Genomic DNA, 19503 nt, shown 5'->3' on the forward strand with positions numbered 1-19503 from the left:
AGTCTTTATAAAAGTACTTTTGAAGCATAGTAATTCTTGGAATGTGGGAAACACAGCCAATTTGAGCACAGCAAGCTCCCACAAACAGCAATGTGATGACATAGAAACATAGAAAATAGGTGCAGGAGAAGGCCATTCGGCCCTTCGAACCTACACCACCATTCAATATGATCATGGCTGATCATGCAACTTCAGTACCCCATTCCTGCTTTCTCTCCATAACCCGTGATCCCTTTAGCTGTAAGGGCCACATCTAACTCCCTTTTGAATATATCTTTTGAACTGGCCTCAATAACTTTCTGTGGTAGAGAATTCCACATGCTCACAACTCTCTGAGTGAAGAAGTTTTTCCTCATCTCGGTCCTAAATGACCAGATAATCTTTTTTTTTGATTGAGGGATAAATATTGGCCAGGACAACGGGGATAACTCCCCTGCTCTTCTTCGAAATAGATCCATGGATCTTTTACATCCACCTGAGGGGGCAGACACCTCAGTATAATATCTGTCAGAAAGACGGCACCTCTGACAATGCAGCGCTCCCTCAGCACTGCACTGGAAGTGACAGTCTAGAGTTTTTTTTGTGCTCCCACAACCTTCTGAGAGTGCTACCCACTGAGCCACAGCTGACACCGAAAAGGGGAGGTGTGTCACATGCAAGAAGTTTAATGTTAGTTTCTGGTCGAAATCCTCCTTCAACTATTTTAAAAACGTGGCCTCAGACTCAAACCTATCCAGGCTGCATGCTGTATGCAACCAATGAAGGTGATTTTGACATCAAAAGTTATGATTTTATTGAAGTCTCTGTGACTGTTACGTTGTTGAATCAAACCGGGCAATCTTTGTTATTTGGAGAAGGACTGCGCTTAAATAAGTTTTGTGTGATTTTTCGGTATTCAGCGGGCATTTGGGAAAAATTGTGTAGATCTCTCGCATGAACCTGAAATGATTTCTAAATTCCTGAAAGGATGGTTTCGAGGGAGAGAATGCTGCTTGGGTCCTAATGCCCCAAAGTTGCTGCCAGCAATCAACTTGCCTCGCTGGATATGATCGCGTTTCACAAGTGAACTTCTACCCGAATCGGCGTTGGCCCTTTTAGATTGAAAAGGGGGGAAATAAAACATGGGTTAGACCTTACCTTTTCTTTTACGTTTTGAGTTACGCTCGTGTTTGTACAGACCTTCAATGTACCTGGATGTGCACTTGAAGAGCCGCAACCTGCAGGGCTACGGACCAAGAGCTGGAAAGTGGGATTAGGCTGGGTAGCTCTTTGTTGGCCGGTGTGGACACGATGGACCGCAAAATTCCAGGATTACTGACTTCCAAAACGTGTTGAAAATAAGTGTAGACAATGAGACCCACAAGGGAAGAATACAAACCAGCGCTTGATTGTGACACAGTCACCAGAATGTCATTTCAGCAGAATGTCATTTCACCTGAATGTCTGATCTGCTCTCTGAAATTGAGCAGGAATGGGAGCAGTTGATGATTACAGAGCAAATCTCTCCCCACCCACCCCCAGCCCCCTGACCTGTGAAATATTTGCCTCCACTCTTTTTTTTAGTTTAAGATCTCAAGAACCGCCGGCCACTATGTTCAAAATCAATCGAAGATTTGAACGTTGCTTTGACGAATTCATAGCTAGTTAAGTGTCTTTCAAATGTGCCTCCACACCTTGGTTCTGATCGGCTGGCCCCGTCCATTAATTTCCAAGTGAGAAATAATCAAGTGTTAGTTTCCCCAGAAATGAAGTCAAACGATGTGAAAAATAGAGCGAGAGAGAGAGAACCTCATGTCAGCCCTTGCGCTGACCGAGGTGGCTATCTGAGCTAAATGGTGGTGATGGGGCCAGCTTGTTGTACACTCAAAAATCCTTGAGGATAAGACATTGAGCAACTTCTCCGAATGATTTCACTCACAACCACTCAGTCCACTAAGATTAACTTCAGCTTCAGAAGTGGCCGGTAAACCGGCTTTGCACAGTCTCTCGCAATCAAGTTGCAGGGCGAAAACTCCAGTCAGTGCCTAAGGTGTTCTCCAATTTCTGCAACCCCGGCCAAATAGGAGAACAGAACTGCCTTGTGACGCCCTCTTGAAAACACGAAGATGACATGCTTGGAGAAGGGAGGCGTCGGTCGCTTTTGACACGAAGCTTCAATTTGCATTCAAGCAAGTTTTCCTAACACCCTACTCCGAAGGTGAATTGGTTAACAGGGTGTGAGGCTGAATTATTTTGGCACTTGGCTGCCCTTGATCAGACTCCAAGGCTCAGTTTGCACATTCCGCACGTCAGTAAAATGCATGGGGGGGGGGAGGGGTTGGAAGGTTTATTAAACCTCAACCGTACTGCGCTCCGCCTGCACGTTTGTCGAGATGAAGGGCGTTTCTCGGATACAAATAACACGGAGTCTCGCCGGCTGTTCAAAAATAGCAAGCGGCTGGCAGCACACGTTTGAACACAATTACCAGTCCGCCCACCGCTATATTTAATAAATGCTGAGCAGGGTACTGTCACTGTTAAGATTAATGCGACCGCTGATTAATTTCAGAGTAAATGAACTGAAACCGCGCCATTCCACAAACAGTGCAAGTTTGTTCAGAAGTACTGTTCAGGGAGAGGCATTTTATTAACAATTTCTGGATGATGATGTTATGATTAAAAGCGACGAAATGTAGCAAGTCAGCTCCGATGTGTTCATCACTTCTCGATTCCTCTTTGATTCGGGCTTCCCTATATCTTAGTTTCACTTTTCTAATCTAGTATTTCAACTATTGAGAATTCATCTCAAAACATTGAGGGAAAATTGGAAGGCAGAACTGTGACCGCTTGGTTTCGTGAATACTTTTCGAAAATTCTGTGGCTACATATATAAAAATGGAAGGGTTTCGTGAAATGCTTGAAACCAGGGCAAAAAATGGTCTCAAATCGGAATCTACATCTCACTTTTTTTTCAACTAGTTCAAAATGAAAATCAACCTCCCCGAGACAGCACTAATTAATTGGACATAATCTAATACCGTGTTTTTTTTCCTTCATCGATATCAATAACGAATAGCAGTAATATCGTTAGATTTTAATAAACCCACGATTTATTTGCCAAGATATATTTATATTGAGGTTAGGATTTCAGAGTTGTATTGATATATCGGTGTTTGATCATTTGCTTTGATCTGATCTTTGATTAAATGGTGTTTTTTCCCCTTTATCTCGACTGAGCATATCGCAACCAGAACCATAATAATGAGATCGAGCCATTGGCAATAATTATTTGAAGAAAACTTCGAAGGAAAAATATTATGTATTAGGAGCTTAAATTTTGAATTTCTTTCTGACTTTTTTTTTAAAGTTGTTGCTCAGAGGAGTACTAACGATGGGAACAGTCCATCAAAACTATGATAAAACCTGATGAATCGTGTTTGGAATCTCGAACGTACCGTTAAAAAGCCCATCATGGTTTGTGGTTATGCATGATTTATTTCGCCAATTCGTCGCTATTGTAGTCTTCAATGGGTAACAATTCCCCTGTTTGTACAGTAACAATCCCGAATGCCTTAGTAATTTTTACCGTTTGCTAAATCTTCTGGAAGGAGTTAACGATTGTCCCAGGAATACCGAACAGAGGAAATATTTGGAAGACATTTCGGTGTTGTTTCATCAAGCGACCAGATGAGTTCTTACACGTGTCTTATCAAAGCGAAATATGAACGTTTCGGAAGTTCAGGCTATTATATTTTAATCTAGTTTCGTAATATAGGCATTACATTTACAATCCAAACATAGTAATGTCCCATTAATAATACAATCGCAAAGCAATGCAATAAATTGGCATAATATATAAATTGGCAACAAAATATTGCCAACCCAATAAAGTCCAGGGTTAGCCTTCATGTTCGTCACGGGAGGGCTATTTGTGCAGTATTTAAACAGCTACCCCATTTATAATCAATTGCCTAAATAAATTATATTTTATTACATTCCAAATGCACAGATCCTCCTGTTTCGCTTGCCATTTTATGCAAAATATCGACTGAATATTTTCCCCGCAAACTCTATGCAGTTTGCACTGTGATGTAGCGTTGTAGCTTAATAAGGACATTAAGCTAGAATATAAGCTCCAATAAATAATAATTTGGAATATATTTGGCAAACCCATGCATTCAGGAAATGAGATATACAGCGGTTGATGAACAACATAGTCTGAATTAAGAACAAATGATTTGAAAAGTCCCAGCAGTTTGGGTTGGCCGGCGTATCTCAATTGTCACTCAATTAGTATTAAGCAAGGACGCGTAATTCAGTGTAAAGAGCCCCCACGTGTAACTTCCAACATTGCATTATTACATTATGTCTTTAATAAGCAGGTTCCTAAAACTGTGAATATGTTTATGATTTCAGGACACATAGGGTACTGAGAAATTCTTACCCCTGGAGCCTCCGGGAGAAGAGGGTTATTTAAAGTCACACATGAATTATAATGACATGTCTTGATGCAATAGAGGTTGCAAAGGACTTGACTGTAGTTTATGTTGAATTTCACTTTCACTTGTTCAGGCTTCATTGCCCAAGACAATGTCCTTTTAAAGTGTTTGTTGACATATTAGTGGTTGAATATATGGCATAATATATGGTTGAATATATATTTCCTTGGGGGTCTTTTTAAGGGAAAATTATATAATGTAGAAAATGCATCGTCTCCAATTAAGAATGCAACAGAATATGCAATGCAAAGAGATTATGAAAGAAAATATTCTCTGTGCATTTTATGTGAGGAAATCTGCAGGACTTTCTTAATAAACTGACAATTTCGCTGCAGATAGCTTATAGACACAATCTCTACCCAAATGAGGAGACGGAAAGAGGGGTGTTGAAATGTGTGTTCACATACACCGATCACACTCAAATAAAGGGATTCCAGTAGGAACATGCATCTTATTTTCACATCACAACAATTTGACATAATTTGCTAATTTCCTATGATTTTCATGCGCGTTTTTTAATTTTTAAAACAACATTAATACTAAATATGTTTTCCCCCGAAAAGGTCCTTTTGTTATTTTAAATGCAGCATGGCAGTGTATATGATCATTTCTATTGCTGAGATTGACATTGGAATGAACCCCACAGTGGCCATTTTTCCCGGTCCCCTACATTCCTGTGTTCCTCCATACATTCCTCTGTAAAGCCACAATTCGCCGTTTACGCTGTGCGCGCTGAGATATTCCAGTCGGTCTCGCCCGTGAAGTGAGTTTATGACATTGCCTACGAATATCGCACTTTCATTAAATTGACTTCAAATTGTAAACGACACGAACGTTCAGAGTTTCCGCCCGTATAACATAACAGAAGAGACGCGGTATGCACCTATTGAAGGAATGTTGCAACTTTGAGACGAAGTGAGAGTCAGGAACCCGAAGGGATGTGTGGGCGAAATCGTCAGAGAAAAGTTTGAAAGGTTCTCCGCTCATTGCAGCCGCCCGGCCATCTCTGGTGCTGTATCCCAGCAGACACATGGCGTCTCAAGTGTAAAGGGTTCGGTCCCTTAACGTCAGCGCCGACCTCGGCGCCTTTATGACAACCTTCTGGTCTGGTTGTTCCAGCCCCAATTAAATGAAACCCGTCACATCGGTAACCTGGACATAATTACTGTCTGGGGACTTCACCGCCAGGACCTCGCTCACATGAGCCAATGTCATCAATGTTTCAGAAATAGAAACCAGCTCTTTTCCCCCGGAATTTGCTGTTTTAGAAATCTGCTTATTAAAGAAAGAATTTAAGAATGCAATATTGGAATCTAGACGTGTAGGGCTCTTAACACTTCCCTACTTCGGGTTGATTGAGTGACAATTGAGATATGTAGCCAATCGAAACTGTTGGGATTTTTCAGAAGGTTGTAGGTGAATTGTCAAATCATTTGTTCTTAATTCAGACTATGTTGTTCATTAGGACACCTTTTATTCAATCGATCACCGAATTCCTGAAGGTGTACGTTTGTCAAATATATTTCAAATTATTATTTATGATTGGAGTTTATCTTCTATCATTAAGCTACGCCGATACATTACAGTTCAAATTGCATAGAGTTTGCGGGGAAAATATTTTGTCGATATTTTGCAAGGAGCAAAAAAGACATTTGGAATGTAATAAAATATAAAACGGTTACATTTTCAAATCATGTATTTCCTTTCCTTTTGACCTGTGACCGGAGAACGATTTAGGATACAGATGATACACGAAAACTAGCGGAGGTCTAGAGAATTGGATTTTGTTCCTAAAAGTCTTCTCAAGCAATCTGTTTGTAGTAATGCTGGTGTTTTATCTTCTCACTCGATGTACAGAAAGTCAAGTTCTTACTGTTATAATTCTGTGGCACATAATTGTCCACTCAGTCCGCTTCTTTGGCAGCACCTCCCAAACCCGCGATATCTACCACTTAGAAGGACAAGGGCAGCAGGCACATGGGAACACCATCACCTCCAAGTTCCCCTCCAAGTCACACACCATCCTGACTTGGAAGTATATCGCCCTTCCTTCATCCTCACTTTGTCAAAATCCTGGAACTCCCTCCCTAACAGCACTGTGGGAGCACCTTCACCACACGGACTGCAGCGGTTCAAGAAGGCGGCTCACCACCACCTTCTAGAGGGAAATTGCGAATTTTAAAAAAATCATCCCTGAGCAGATAAATGTATTTCATGCATCGTTCCATACATGCATAATGCCCTATATTTAATTATTAAACCTTAGCAAACAATATGCTAAAACAGTAGCTGGATGCAGTTCAGAACATGATTTCCCCCTTACCGCTTAAATTGCAATATTTTTGCTAAACTTTTCGTTTAGCCACCTTATTTTTTATGTACATGTCTGTGCATTTGCGTGTGTATGTTCGTATACACACATGTGTTACTATATGAATTCATGTCTGTTTGTGTACACGTGTACTCCTTGACTTGTATATGAGAGTTCCTGTGAAGCTTTCCCCTTTTTTTGTAATATTCTCAAAGTACAGCAAATATATCCTGCAAATCTTGCCTGTGACAGATCCTGCCCACTTACCTCTCCACCCTACCCACTTACGTTCCAACACAGTGACGACAGAGGTTTAGAAAGATTTAAGGAGGCCAGGTTGCAGTCAAAAAATTACTTCCATCCAAATATTTCAAGAAATGATTCACTAATGCAACAAAAAAATGGTCCTTGAACAAATAAATGACGGACTGCAATGACGGTATCAAAAACCTCGCAGTAATGCGGTTAGTGAGGTGTGGTACGCCCAAAGATATCCATGCCTTTTATTGTGGAGTCTTTTTTTAATAATGAAAATGTTTAAACCCGCCCTTGCTCACGAACCAAATATTTCAATCGTGCAACTATAAATATATACTTGGGTGCTACTGATCATATTACGAAATTAACAAGTCATATAAAAAACACCAACAGAGATAATAAAAAGACAAATATTACAGGCGCTGTATTTGGCGAATAAGAGTGATTTAATCAAGGGGACTCAGGTTAAGAACTCATGGGTTACGCATGGAGTCATGTATCCTTGACTGTGGCTGTAATAACACCGGGGCAGGTGTTTGTCAAAAACGGCATCATTCAAATGTCGGTGCAAAACAATGTAATTCAATCGACCGAAGTTATGGCAACGGAAAAGGTATTAACGATAATAACCCTTCCTATTCAGCCGAAGTTTTGTCCAATTTTCCTGGGTGGAGGTGGGAAGAGAATTTGGGCACCGAAGAAACCATTGAAAAAATAGACCTTCTATTCTTTCTGAAGATATAAATAACAGAACCGGCCAGACCAGGGGGCTGGTATATATAGATGAGAAATGTAAAAAACGGCCTCTCCAATCAACACGCGGGCCACGGGTGAGTTCAGAACACGGTTCTGTGTCTGGTGCGCTTTCAACTTAACTGTCTTATCAACAGTGCATCTATTTATGTGTCAACTGTGGCTTAGTGGGTAGTACACTCGCCTCTGAGTCAGAAGATTCGGGAAAAAAATCTAAGTTGACGCTCCAGTGCAGTACCGAAGGAGCGCCGCACTGTCCAAGGTGCATCTTTCGGATGAGACTTTAAACGAAGCCCAGTCTGCTCTTTCAGGTGAACATAAAAGATCCCATAGCACTATTTCGAAGAAGAGCAGGGGAGTTATCCCCCGTGTCCTGGCCAATATTTATCCCTCCACAACATATCAAAAAAACAGATTATCTGGTCATTATCACATTTGTGCGAAATTGGCAACCGCGTTTCCTACATTATAACAGTGACTACGCTCCAAAAAATATTTCATTGGCTGTAAAGCGTTTTGAGACGTCCGGTCGTGAAAGGCGCTATATAAATAGAAGTCCGTCTTATCGTTTTTAACCCCCTCCTACCCCAATCCACCCCTCCCAGGACAACAGGTGTTTACCGAGTTACCTCTAGCCCCAATCGGGTTTTAAAAAAACTTGAAAAGCGGAAAAAACTTGAAAAACTTGCAACATACACTTTCACCTATTCTCTATGGAACTCCCTGCTAGTGTGAATATATTGCAGAGCACAGTCGTCAAATGGTTAATGAAATAGCAGCGTTTTTAGAATGATGTATTCTCTGTAATTTAAACAGCGAACACCGTGTTGGCTCCACGGTGGAAAATGATTTATAGACAACCGAAAGCTCCAAAGGATAAAGAACCTCTTTGCTATTCTCAATCTTTTAGTCTTCCGACCAATTATGGTATCAAATCACCAAAGCCGAATATATTTATATTAGAGTCGTTGCAAGAGGTTGTCTCCTGGGGAGGGAAGTTATTTTTTCCATTCAATCCTTTCATGTGCAGCCATCTTACTGTAATCACTCGCAACAGTCGCAGACCTTATATGAACTGTAGAGAAAAAAATATGTTCGATGTCACCCGGAGGATCCATTATATCCAAGGGAATAGAGGGGTATGGGGGCAGGGCGGGAGAAGCCATCACACTGGGAGAAGGCTTGTGTGGAGTCAGCATAGACCAGCTGAGCCGAATGGCCTGCTTCTGTGCTGTAAATTCGATGTAAAAAAAATAGTTAAAGCTAAAATGTTAGGCGTCGAGTTTGTGCGTATTTGTCTATTTTTCTATATTTGAATCATTGTCGCGACTTGATTTCAAATAACAGAGGGAGCGATCTCTTGCTCACAGTAAACTTAGTATTACATCGGGAGAGTTTTTCCCATTCTATGTTGAGTTGGGGGCGTTGTACCCTGATGCGTTTAAAAGTCTGATTTGTAAAAAGAAAATACAGTAAACATGGGGCGCCAGTTCGTAGTCCGAGTGAAGATTAATCATAAAGTAGGGGGAACCTTCAATCGCTGGCGATAAATGTGAATTTGGCGGTGAAAGGAATATCGTGGTATTGTTTTCCTTGGGGCGGTCACAATGAATTTAGGGGCTGTTTGAACAGGTTTGTGGTTTCCCAATGATCGACAATCGTGAAACCAAGACACTCCCACATCAATAGCAAGCCCGTGAAAATGTTGAGTGGGACATAACGGGAAAGCTCATATAAATTTAGCTTCCCGCAGTATTGTTTCTGGCGGATTCAGTGCCTCGCAAATTTGGCCGAGTGAGGATTTAAACCCAATGGCGTGAGCGGTTATGAGCAAAGCCTCCTGCTCTTTTCAATCGGGTGCTAACTGGGGTCAGAATTTGCAGTTTAGCACTTTTTATACTTTCCTTTCAAAGGGTGTTGCAACTAATCCAGAATTCGACATCGTTATCAATATAATTAAGGAGAATGTATCATCTTACCCAATAGAATTTATTCACATTATAAGATAAGAAATGGAATCCATTAATACTCGTGCGAAACTCATTTAAAAAATCTGAAATAAGCTCCTCAGTCTCCTTAAAAGTGCCTTGGTTCGGAACATTAACATAAATATTGTCATTTTATTGTTTTTTTTTAATTTAAGTATTTATGTTTCCGGGTAGGCGCAGCGTATAATAGACAGTGTCTATTAGAAACAAAAAGTACTGAAGATGAAATGATAAAAGGCATTTATTTTTTTATTATTCACATGCTTCCAATTTCTCTCGTTTACTGATTCCAAATATAACAAGTAAAAAAAAAGACAGTTTTATGTACACAAAAACTCTGACTGGAACAGGAATATTTATAAAACAATTGAATCACATGAATGCGGCTATTTTTGTCTGTACATTTTTTTTGGGGGGGGGAGAATGGGGGGGGGGGTTATTTATTTATTATTTCTGTACAACTATTCACAGCAAATTCAAGTAAAGGCGGAGTGGCCTTGGGTTGTGTCGCTTCGCTCAATATTCCGCCCGGGGAGTGTGAGTTAGGCTGTGCCGCCGCAGGTCGCAGTTACGCCGGAACACTTTACCGCACTGCTCGCAATTGTAGGGCTTGATGTCTGTATGGGTAAGAAGGTGAGTTTTCAAGTTACTTCTTTGATTAAAGGTTCTTCCGCATGTGGGACATTTGTGAGGAGATTCCTGTTCAGATTTGAAGCAAGCAAAGGATTAATTCCTTTAAGTAAACTACTGTGATCTCCTTTTATTTTACAGAGATTTGTCCAGAGCCATGGAATAATAGTGTACTGTTATATATAAATGTATATTGTATAAATGTATATTGTCTAATTTTAAAAAATTAATAATTAACTGCTAACTGTTAATTAGAATCGCTGTTAGAGAGAGCAGGCATGGCCCCCAAGACATTAATGACAAACTTTATATTTTCCAAACATTTCTTTTTATAAGTAACTTTTGGTCTGCACAAAAGTAAAAAAATAATAATCCGCACCACTTCTCGCAGAACTTGGCAACGTTGGATTCTCGAGACTGGACGGAGCTTAAGTGAAACGGAAACTCGCTGTTCAGCTCACCTGCATGTGTAACGTCTTGTGAACGGCGAGGGTCCTTGACTGACAGAACCCTTTCCCACACTCCTGACACTTGAAGGGTTTCTCTTTGGAATGAATATATCTGCAAATCAACGCAGTAGTCATTCTCAGTAATGGGTCGGCAAAGCACACAGCCGCGGCCTGTTAATTTCTATGTCGCTCACATTTTCTGTGTGTGTGTATGTGTTTTGAACGCGCTGGTGGTGAATGGCTGAGCTCCCTGCAATTCTGGCTCTGAGCACCCACAGGAATCTGAGGAGAGGTTGGAGAGCAGGCGCTGATACAGCTCCCCCTTCCGCCGAAGAGGCGCTACGCACGCCCGCGTTACCATCTTTACCCAGACAACCCGGTACTGTACACAGCTCGCCAGAGGCACCGAAGAGGGTTCATTATCTTTGGCAGATTAACTCCGACTGGCCTTTCGCCCCGACTCCGCATCATAGCTTCATGGCAGTGGGCTGAAATTATTCAGGGGATGTAAGGATAACAGGCCTCGACCCACCAAATGATCAAATCCACCAACATTTCTCTCATCTCTCGTTATTCGGTAGCCATGGCTTTCGGCCGTGGAGTTGCAAGTCATTTGGCGAGGGAGGGTGGGGCATCAGTGTCTGGAGGTATCAATGCAAGGTCTGGGGGTAGACCGAGGGAAGGTGTTTTTACTTGTGGGAGAACCCAAAACTAGGGGCCATAAATATAAAATAAAAACAGATAAATGCTGCAAACTGTCCATATTTCACATTGATGTTTTTTTAAACCAACGGGTGCGTTATGGGATAAGTACATTATAACATGATTCCCTTTTTAAAAATTCCCATTTATGAAAAATAATTCGCTCTTCACTGGCTATTCTTCTGCATTTCAGCACTGAGTTCTCCACAAAAATCCCCATCCACAAATCAGAAGAGTGTCAGAATTAGGAGCAGGAGTAGGCCATTCGGCCCATCGAGCCTGCTCCGCCATTCAATAAGATCATGGCTGATCATTCACCTTAACTCCACTTTCTCGCCCGATCTCCATATCCCTTGATTTCCCCCTTGACTCCAAAAATCTATCGATCTAAATTTCCATGAATTACCGCCACGCCTTAACTAATTTAACAGCCCCAGTTGCTCAGACAGCAGGGAGGTATTAACTGGGGACTCGCCCTGTCCCACATTGATCCTATCACTAATGGCACCAGTTATGGGTTCAGTGTGGCCGGGGTTGGGCACGAACCTGTGATCCCGCAGGTGGTCCTGCCTTCTGAACGCCTTGTGGCATATATCGCAGGTATAGGGCCTCTCGTCCGTGTGCGTCCTCTCGTGGATGAGCAGGTTGTAGGATTTGGTGAAATGTCTGCCGCAGAACTTGCAAATGAACTCCTTTTTCGTTTTGGAAGGCAGTCTGCCCCGGGCGGGTTTCCTGTCCAGGCCGAGTTTGGCCCCATCGCCCTGAGAGCCGCCGACAGCCGGGCTGAGCTTGGCGAAGTCCCCGGGCTTGGGCGGGTCTTCCTGGGTGGCGGCCAGGGCCAGGTTGGCGAAGTCAAAGCGGGGCCGCTCTTTCTGCAGGGCGGGCAAGAGGTGGGCCACCGTCCCTTGCTTGGGGTGGAAGACGTGGGCGCCGAAGGGCAGCGCCGGGAAGGGGAATCTCCGGCCCTCCACGAAGCCCTGGGCGGCGGCCATCTCGGTGAAGGTAGAGCGGGCGATGCCGTGCAGGTGCGGGTAACCCAACGTCCACTGGTTCATGTGCATGGTTTGCACCGTGCTCAGCCCGTACAACCCTTGCAGCTGGTCCACGGCCGAGGGGAACGTGTTGACGGCCTGCAGGAAGGAATAGTTGGTCAACTGCAGGGGTGGGTGGAGGGGGATAGGGGCCGGCAAAGTCTTGCTTCCCATTGCGTTGGAATGGCCAACACGCTTGAGGCCTCGGTCGGTGCTGGATAATCCCTCCGCCCCAGGACTGAAAAATTAGAAGAGAATTGGAGACACTTTAGTCTTTAAACATGTTAAGGAAAACAACAACAGCCATGACTTGTATTTATATAGCGTTTTTAATAAATTTGAATACATTTGAGACAGTTTCTTGAATGTTCCCGATGTTGGGGAAGTCCAGAACCAGGGGTCACAGTCTAAGGATAAGGAGTAAGCCATTTAGGACCGAGATGAGGAGAAACTTCTTCACTCAGAGAGTGGTTAACCTGTGGAATTCTCTACCTCAGAGACTTGTTGAGGCCAGTTCGTTAGATATATTCAAAAGGCAGTTAGATGTGGCACTCACTGCCAAAGGGATCAAGGGGTATAGAGAGAAAGCAGGAATGTGGCACTGAAGTTGCATGATCAGCCATGATCATATTGAATGGTGCTGCAGGCTCGAAGTGCCGAATGGCCTACTCCTGCACCTATTTTCTATGTTTCCATGTTTAACTGATAAGGGATTAAGGGGTTATGGGGAGCGGGCAGGGACGTGGACCTGAGTCCATGATCGGATCAGCGATGATCGTATTAAATGGCGGAGCAGGCTCGAGGGGCCGTATGGCCTACTCCTGCTCCTATTTCTTATGGTTAACATGGTGAAACGTCCCAAGGCACATCACAGATCAGCCATGATCTTATTAAACGGTGGAGCAGGCTCGAGGGGCCAAATGGCCTACTCCTGCTCCGAGTTCTTATATTCATTTACAGGAGTATTACAGGATCAAAAAATTGACACTGAGCCACATAAGTAGAAATTAGTTCAGGTGACCAAAAGCATGGTCAAAGAGGTAGGTTTTAAGGAGCGTCTTGAAGGAGGAAAGAGAGGCGGAGAGGTTTAGGGAGGGAGTTCCAGAGCTTGGGGTCCAGGTAGCAGAAGGCATAGCCAGCAATGGTTGAGCGATTATAATCAGGGATGCTCAGGAGGGCAGAATTTGAGGAGCGCAGACATCTGGGGGGGGGTTGTGGGGCTGGAGGCGATTACAGAGATAGGGAGGCGAAGACCATGGAGGGATTTGTAAACAAGGATGATAATTTTGAAGCTGACACTCAGTCTTGGAAGAGTTGAAATTGATGTTTTAAATGTGTTAATTCCAGCATCAACAGTTCCCAATTCCTCTATCATCGATTGTTGTTCGATCGGAATGTCTCCATCTCTGGCCCAGAAATATAAATCATAGCAGAAGTGGCAATTTTCCGCTGGGCTCTGCGCCTCTCGAATGTCGAGGAATGGGGGGTGGGGAGGAATAGTTTGAGCGAGACCTTCACATATCTGAAACATGAAATAAAACCCTCCCAAAAATCTATTGGAAAAAGCAATGTAACGCGTTACACTATGACACTGGCGGCAGAGACTTCCGACTGAGAAATGTGCTTTCTGGACAGAAACAGAAAGCAAGGACTTCACTCTGAAATGTGTTATATGCGAAGATTTAAGGTAACCAAAAGAATAAGAATAAATTAATAAAATACTTGCAGATGGCAACTCATTATGTTGCAAGCGAGAATTCCCCTGCTAGAGACCCCCTCCCACACACACACACACAAACAGCTTCTAATACAGAGATCTATTGCTTTACCACTTTAACTTTACGAGGTGTTCGAGTCAGTCAATAAACACGCTCCTAGCACGAATAAAATCGAACATTTCGAAAATGCAGCGAGGCAAGTAAAGTTCCTTGTCGGTCACCATCTTGGGTGGGTGTGGGGACTACTTAACTCCAAAACACCTTGGCTCTCGTCTTTTCCAACCCCTGAAATCAGTCTTTTGAAAACACGAGTTATACTCCGATGAATTCACACACATACACAGATCTCTTTCGAGGAAGCTTTGATGTTACGCGGGCGGCGGAGATACCACCTTTTCCCGCTCTAAATGCACTCAAGGTTTTGTTTTGGTTTGGAAGGGTTTGTGAAGAATTGTGAAATCTTGCCCCCAGTGTCAGTGCGGTGGGGAGGGAGGTGGAGGGACCGACCAGGCGCTGCCGGGTCCCGAACTCAGACTGCTTGTTTTTCTTCCTTCAAGAACAACTCATTCATCAAGATAATTGAAGGGGGAGAGGGAGAAAATAAAAGCCACACTTCACCGGTGCCACATGCTCTAAACAAACCCACTTCTCGGCCAAGACTCTCCACACAGTGAAACATGTTTGTTTTCACTTATTGAGCGCAACAATTTTTATTTGAAAAATAGTTTCTGTGTGTGTGTGGTGTACAAGTCAAAAGACACTGGGGATTTTAAAATATATATTTCAGCATCCATAGTGGTTAATTGAATATTGGGTTGTAACCCTCTGCATTATGAAGGGGAGAATTTGAAATTATCAATATTTCAGACAATGAAGCTTTTTATAAATTCATAACACGGTGGATTGGGAACACGTCTTTGCAAACCGATGGTGGTCTTTAAAGTAACGAAATGGAACGGATCAAAATCCGCCCCACTTGACAATTCAGGTGAAGATTGAATAAATTATTTTAAAGATTATTTTAACTGATTTTCAGTGATGCTGCGTTGTGATGTGACGTGGGTCTCGGGATTATAGAGCACATGCTAAATATTACAATCCTCATAAGCTCATTCCTGCTTGATTTTTTTTTAAGTTTGAGGATTCTAGCCCTACAGATTATAATTGCTCGATACAGGTAAAAAAATACCAAAGGTCTGCGCCCAAGAACAACACCCTTAGAATAAGGATAATGTTACCAGGTTTTGACAAGCATTATCAGACGAATGTGATGCGCCGCCAGAAGAATCGATGGCCCTTGAGATGTTTTTTAAATACTATTTTTTCCAACTCGCATTCTGTCTGACGGTGATTTAAATCTCCCCCTTTCTCAACACAAACTGTTGGATTGGAGCTCAGAGTGAATTCCTCTGCACTGACCTGGAAGAAGCGAGGTGATTAGATCGACCTGTCACAGAACTTTTACAGGGTGGTGGGGGGAGCAATGTTATCTACCCCAGCTCATCTCCTCGCCGTGACTATGCTTATCAATTTGCAAACCTCTAGGACTTTATCGACCAATTTATAAACGCCTATTAACAATTGATTTGTCTTTAAAAAGAGTGATAAAATCAGTTTCTCGGAATGCTAATCCCATTGTATTTACAGAGGCCTATTTAAATCCACCTTAATCGGACAACTCCTGAGCCTCATCGACACATAAATGGTCATTTAAGTGGATTTCGTTTCCAAATTGTGTATTCGGAACAATTAGTCATGAGATTATCTCTTTCGGGGTCACCCTGTATTGTATTAAAGAAAGACTTGCATTTATATAATATATGGAATAAAATCTTGCATTCATCTAGCGCCCGCAGACGTCCCCAACGCGCTTTACAGCCAATGAAGTGTGGTCACTGTTGTAATGTGGACAAGAAACAAAAGCACTTTAAATCCAGAAAGGCGTGTTTGCTTTGATTCAACGTTCCGTTCTAATATGGACCCCAAAATATTGGGCTTATATTATCTGTTCGCTTTGGGAAAAAAAATTAAAATCGCCAATGCACTTTCTCGTTCATCTAAAAACAGCAACTTGCATTTATATTCGCTGTTCTGGTATTGGGATATTTTTCCTCCTAAATACATTGCACACAGCGACTCTTGTAATGCGCATATTTAGGCTGGTGTTAGTTCCAAGCCCTCTTGTAGAATCAGAGTAAGGTCTGAAGTGCTCTCCTCCGCAGTTTATATTCAAGAAAGACTTGCATTTCGATAGCGCCTTGCACGACCTCAGGACGTCCCAAAGCGCTTCACAGTATTGAGTGCCCGGTCAGTCCAGTGGAACCAGCCCATGTTTCCCCCCCCCCTGCTCTCAGAAAGCCTGAGAAAGCTCACACTGTTCTCTGAGTTAATAAGAGGTGTGTGTTTGTGAGACTGTCCGCGGCTTCAATCCTAAGCACTAGAGCGAAACTAGTGTTTTTTTTAAACCTGTTTCAGAATATTCCCAGCGAATGAATCTCTCACACCCCAGCGCCTTCACGCGCCCCCAGCGAACAGCAATCGCACGGGGCATATTCTTGTGACACACAACTGGCAGTAAATGAAGACATCCTCGAACACTCACTCCTTTAGCCTAGCCAGCGAGCCCGGCCTTCTCAGCCTTATTGCCCCCGGCAACTCTTAGCTTGTGTCAAATTTCACTGAAAAACAATTTTAACTCACCTTCAAAAACATAACAATGAAGGTCAGCTACGATTCTACAGACTGCACATAGGCAATACGATAGGCAATAGGGGAGGGTGGGAGAGCTTGCTATAGCCAAAGATTTGTTTTATGCCTAGGCCGTAACTAATGTGACAGAAATGTGTTCCAACGTTAAATAAGCCGGCACCGAATTACGCAGTAAAATATTTAAGAAATTCCAAAGTTTCCCCCCAAAAGGTGGTATGTTGTTGTGACCTGAGAGTTTCTTACGTTACTTGAAATTTCTGCGTGTAACGTGAAAAACACAAGTGGGTGGCAGGCAGCCTTGTGTCGCTACTAGATCTAGACTGGTCCAGTCACTGACGAGAAACCACAGTCAATGTTGTTTGGTTTTACTTTCTGTTACACAGCAGGTTGGTGCATTTAATGTAACGCCATTTCTAATGTTAGTGGCATAGTTAGGTGTGCCCTTGTACATTGCATCGTGTTGCTATGCCTATCTTTTTGACACAGACCCAATTCTGACCGAATTCGCCAAGGAAAGGAGAAATAATACGGGGTCGTTCTGATCAGTGACTGGAATAAAACGCTTTGAGTGTTTTTGAAAAAAAACACTCCAGACGGATAATACATTGCAAGACACGCTCTCCAGAGTGTTAGCTTTCAGTCGACGTTTTCTGTGGGAAATATTGCGTGTAATACAATCCCTAAAACAGCTGTAAGGCAACAAAGCAGATTCACTGAAGAGTTACAACTCAAAAGAGTTTCACTGAAGAGTTACATTATGATCTCGACAGTGTCCCTGGACCACGCTGAGGTTATCCCGGGTTAACCTTCCCAAATCCTGCAATTCCCATTCCTTCTCCCGGTGTATAGGATTTGTTTAGGAGCAGTCCCAAATGCTTCTTCTCCCTGTTTTAAGTCGGCGCTGCTTCTATATGTTCAGAACTGGGGCACCTTTGAAAACACTCGGATCAAATCTGTTCAAAAGTAAAATCTCAGCAAAGCCACTTAAACCAATTCGACTTAAGTCGTGTTCTTTGGTTTTCTCTCCACCCCTCCCCTTCTCCCCTCCCCTCTCCATCAAGATATTAACCAGCCGGGCTACGAGCCCGGCCTTATGATCTACCTTGTATCCCATTTCCAGGAATGTTATTTTTTTCAATATACGGTAATATGGCGCTAAGCTACAACCGAAAATCATGTTAAAAATAGCTTTGCCAATGCCAAATGCATTTTTATTATTTTTTTTCCAGTCAAGTTACCAAAAGGACGAGTGTGATCATTGTTAGCTGTCTCAAATATTTGACAATATTTTTAGAAATGGGACATTACTTTGTGTGTGTGTGTGTGGGGGGGGGGGGGGGATGGGGGGGGCGCATATGTAAGTCTTTTTCATAATCGAATATGCCACATGAAAAAAAAGGATAAATATCGAAATAAAATGAAACAAAAGATTTTTTGAACTAGCTTGGCACGTTTAGAAAAAAAAATGTTCTGATAGACGAAAGCCGTTTTATGAATGGAACGCCAACTATTTCCCCCCAAAGCAGCTCTCCCCAACTCTAGGCGTCTAATGACTGTGTGATTGACAATGGGTCACTTTATCGCTCCTTCTAATTGATCGCTCCCCGACTATCGTCAGATTTAGCTCGGTGAATTCAGTTAAGAGGACAACAAGAGCGACAGAAGACGGTGGGTTTTCGCCCGTCTCCTTTAGCTTTGCAAAGTCAACGTGTGAGGTCACAACTGTGTAACTTCACCCGAGTAACCCTCCCTATCTGTGTAATCCTACCATCCCAACCCGAGAGCGTCGGCGCATCAGGAGAGTGAGAGACAGATCTTCAGCGGCATCCCATTGAGTTCGCCGCTGGCTGCACACCGCCAGGCCCACCGTCACAAACCCCTTCACAAGGAAGAGTGCTTAAAAGTTGGGATCCAGAGAAGGGGGAAGTAAACCAACGTGATGGGAGAAAGAGAGGGATTACCTTTACACTATCCCAATTGCTTTAGCAACCAGTTTGGAGTGTATGGTGCATGGGGGAGCGTAACCCTCTTTACACCGTTTCTATTTGGAGAAATCCGCACTTTTTAGGGGAGAAGGACACTGCTACTTCAAGCTGATAATTGAAATTCAAACTGGTATTGCAATATTTCATAAAATATAAATTATGATCTTATAAATTATAGAAACTCCGAAAGGAGTGGGGGAGGGGCATTTCTGATCGTTGTACCCCCAAAAAGTGGAGCGAATATTCGGAGGCCAGCAAAGCAAATAAATTAGAGGGGAACACTGTGTTGCATTTGAGGTGTGTGAAGATTGAACTGGCTTGAGTTACACATACATAAACAGACACTGATTTACTCTTCCAATCGGGAACCTCAATTCAGTGTCACTGGAATAAAAATCTAATGAATGCAACAAAAGCGCCTTCCAGTTTCCTATTGTTTTTGGCTAACAGTTTTTTTTGTCGGACAGAGGCACAGACTAACACACACACAC

The 19503-nt window shown here is 42.8% G+C and overlaps 1 protein-coding gene across 2 annotated transcripts; it reads right to left on the reverse strand.

The window, feature by feature from the left end:
* Positions 1-10208: 10208 nt before the first annotated feature.
* Positions 10209-12821, reverse strand: osr2 (odd-skipped related transciption factor 2). 2 transcript variants are annotated; one of them, XM_070877025.1, is made up of 3 exons: positions 12116-12821; positions 10880-10979; positions 10209-10487 (listed from the first exon to the last, which is right to left on the reverse strand). In XM_070877025.1, the coding sequence occupies exons 1-3, from the start codon at positions 12772-12774 to the stop codon at positions 10305-10307; spliced, it is 942 nt and encodes a 313-aa protein (XP_070733126.1). In that variant the 5' UTR covers positions 12775-12821; the 3' UTR covers positions 10209-10304. The 2 variants fall into 2 exon arrangements, with proteins under 2 accessions (XP_070733126.1, XP_070733127.1); XM_070877026.1 differs by having other exon boundaries at positions 10265-10405.
* Positions 12822-19503: the final 6682 nt, after the last annotated feature.

This window comes from Pristiophorus japonicus, chromosome 1 (genome assembly GCF_044704955.1).
Source record: "Pristiophorus japonicus isolate sPriJap1 chromosome 1, sPriJap1.hap1, whole genome shotgun sequence".
NCBI classification, from domain to species: Eukaryota; Metazoa; Chordata; class Chondrichthyes; family Pristiophoridae; genus Pristiophorus; species Pristiophorus japonicus.

Bases quoted from the DNA above. Each gene is read 5' to 3' on its own strand.
- osr2 (XM_070877025.1), bottom strand. From the start codon at position 12,774: ATGGGAAGCAAGACTTTGCCGGCCCCTATCCCCCTCCACCCACCCCTG. The intron at 10,980-12,115 runs GTTCGTGCCCAA...GTTGATTTGCAG, and splicing joins GACCACCTGCGGGATCACAG to ATATATTCATTCCAAAGAGA. The intron at 10,488-10,879 runs GTGAGCTGAACA...AAATCTGAACAG, and splicing joins ACAAGACGTTACACATGCAG to GAATCTCCTCACAAATGTCC.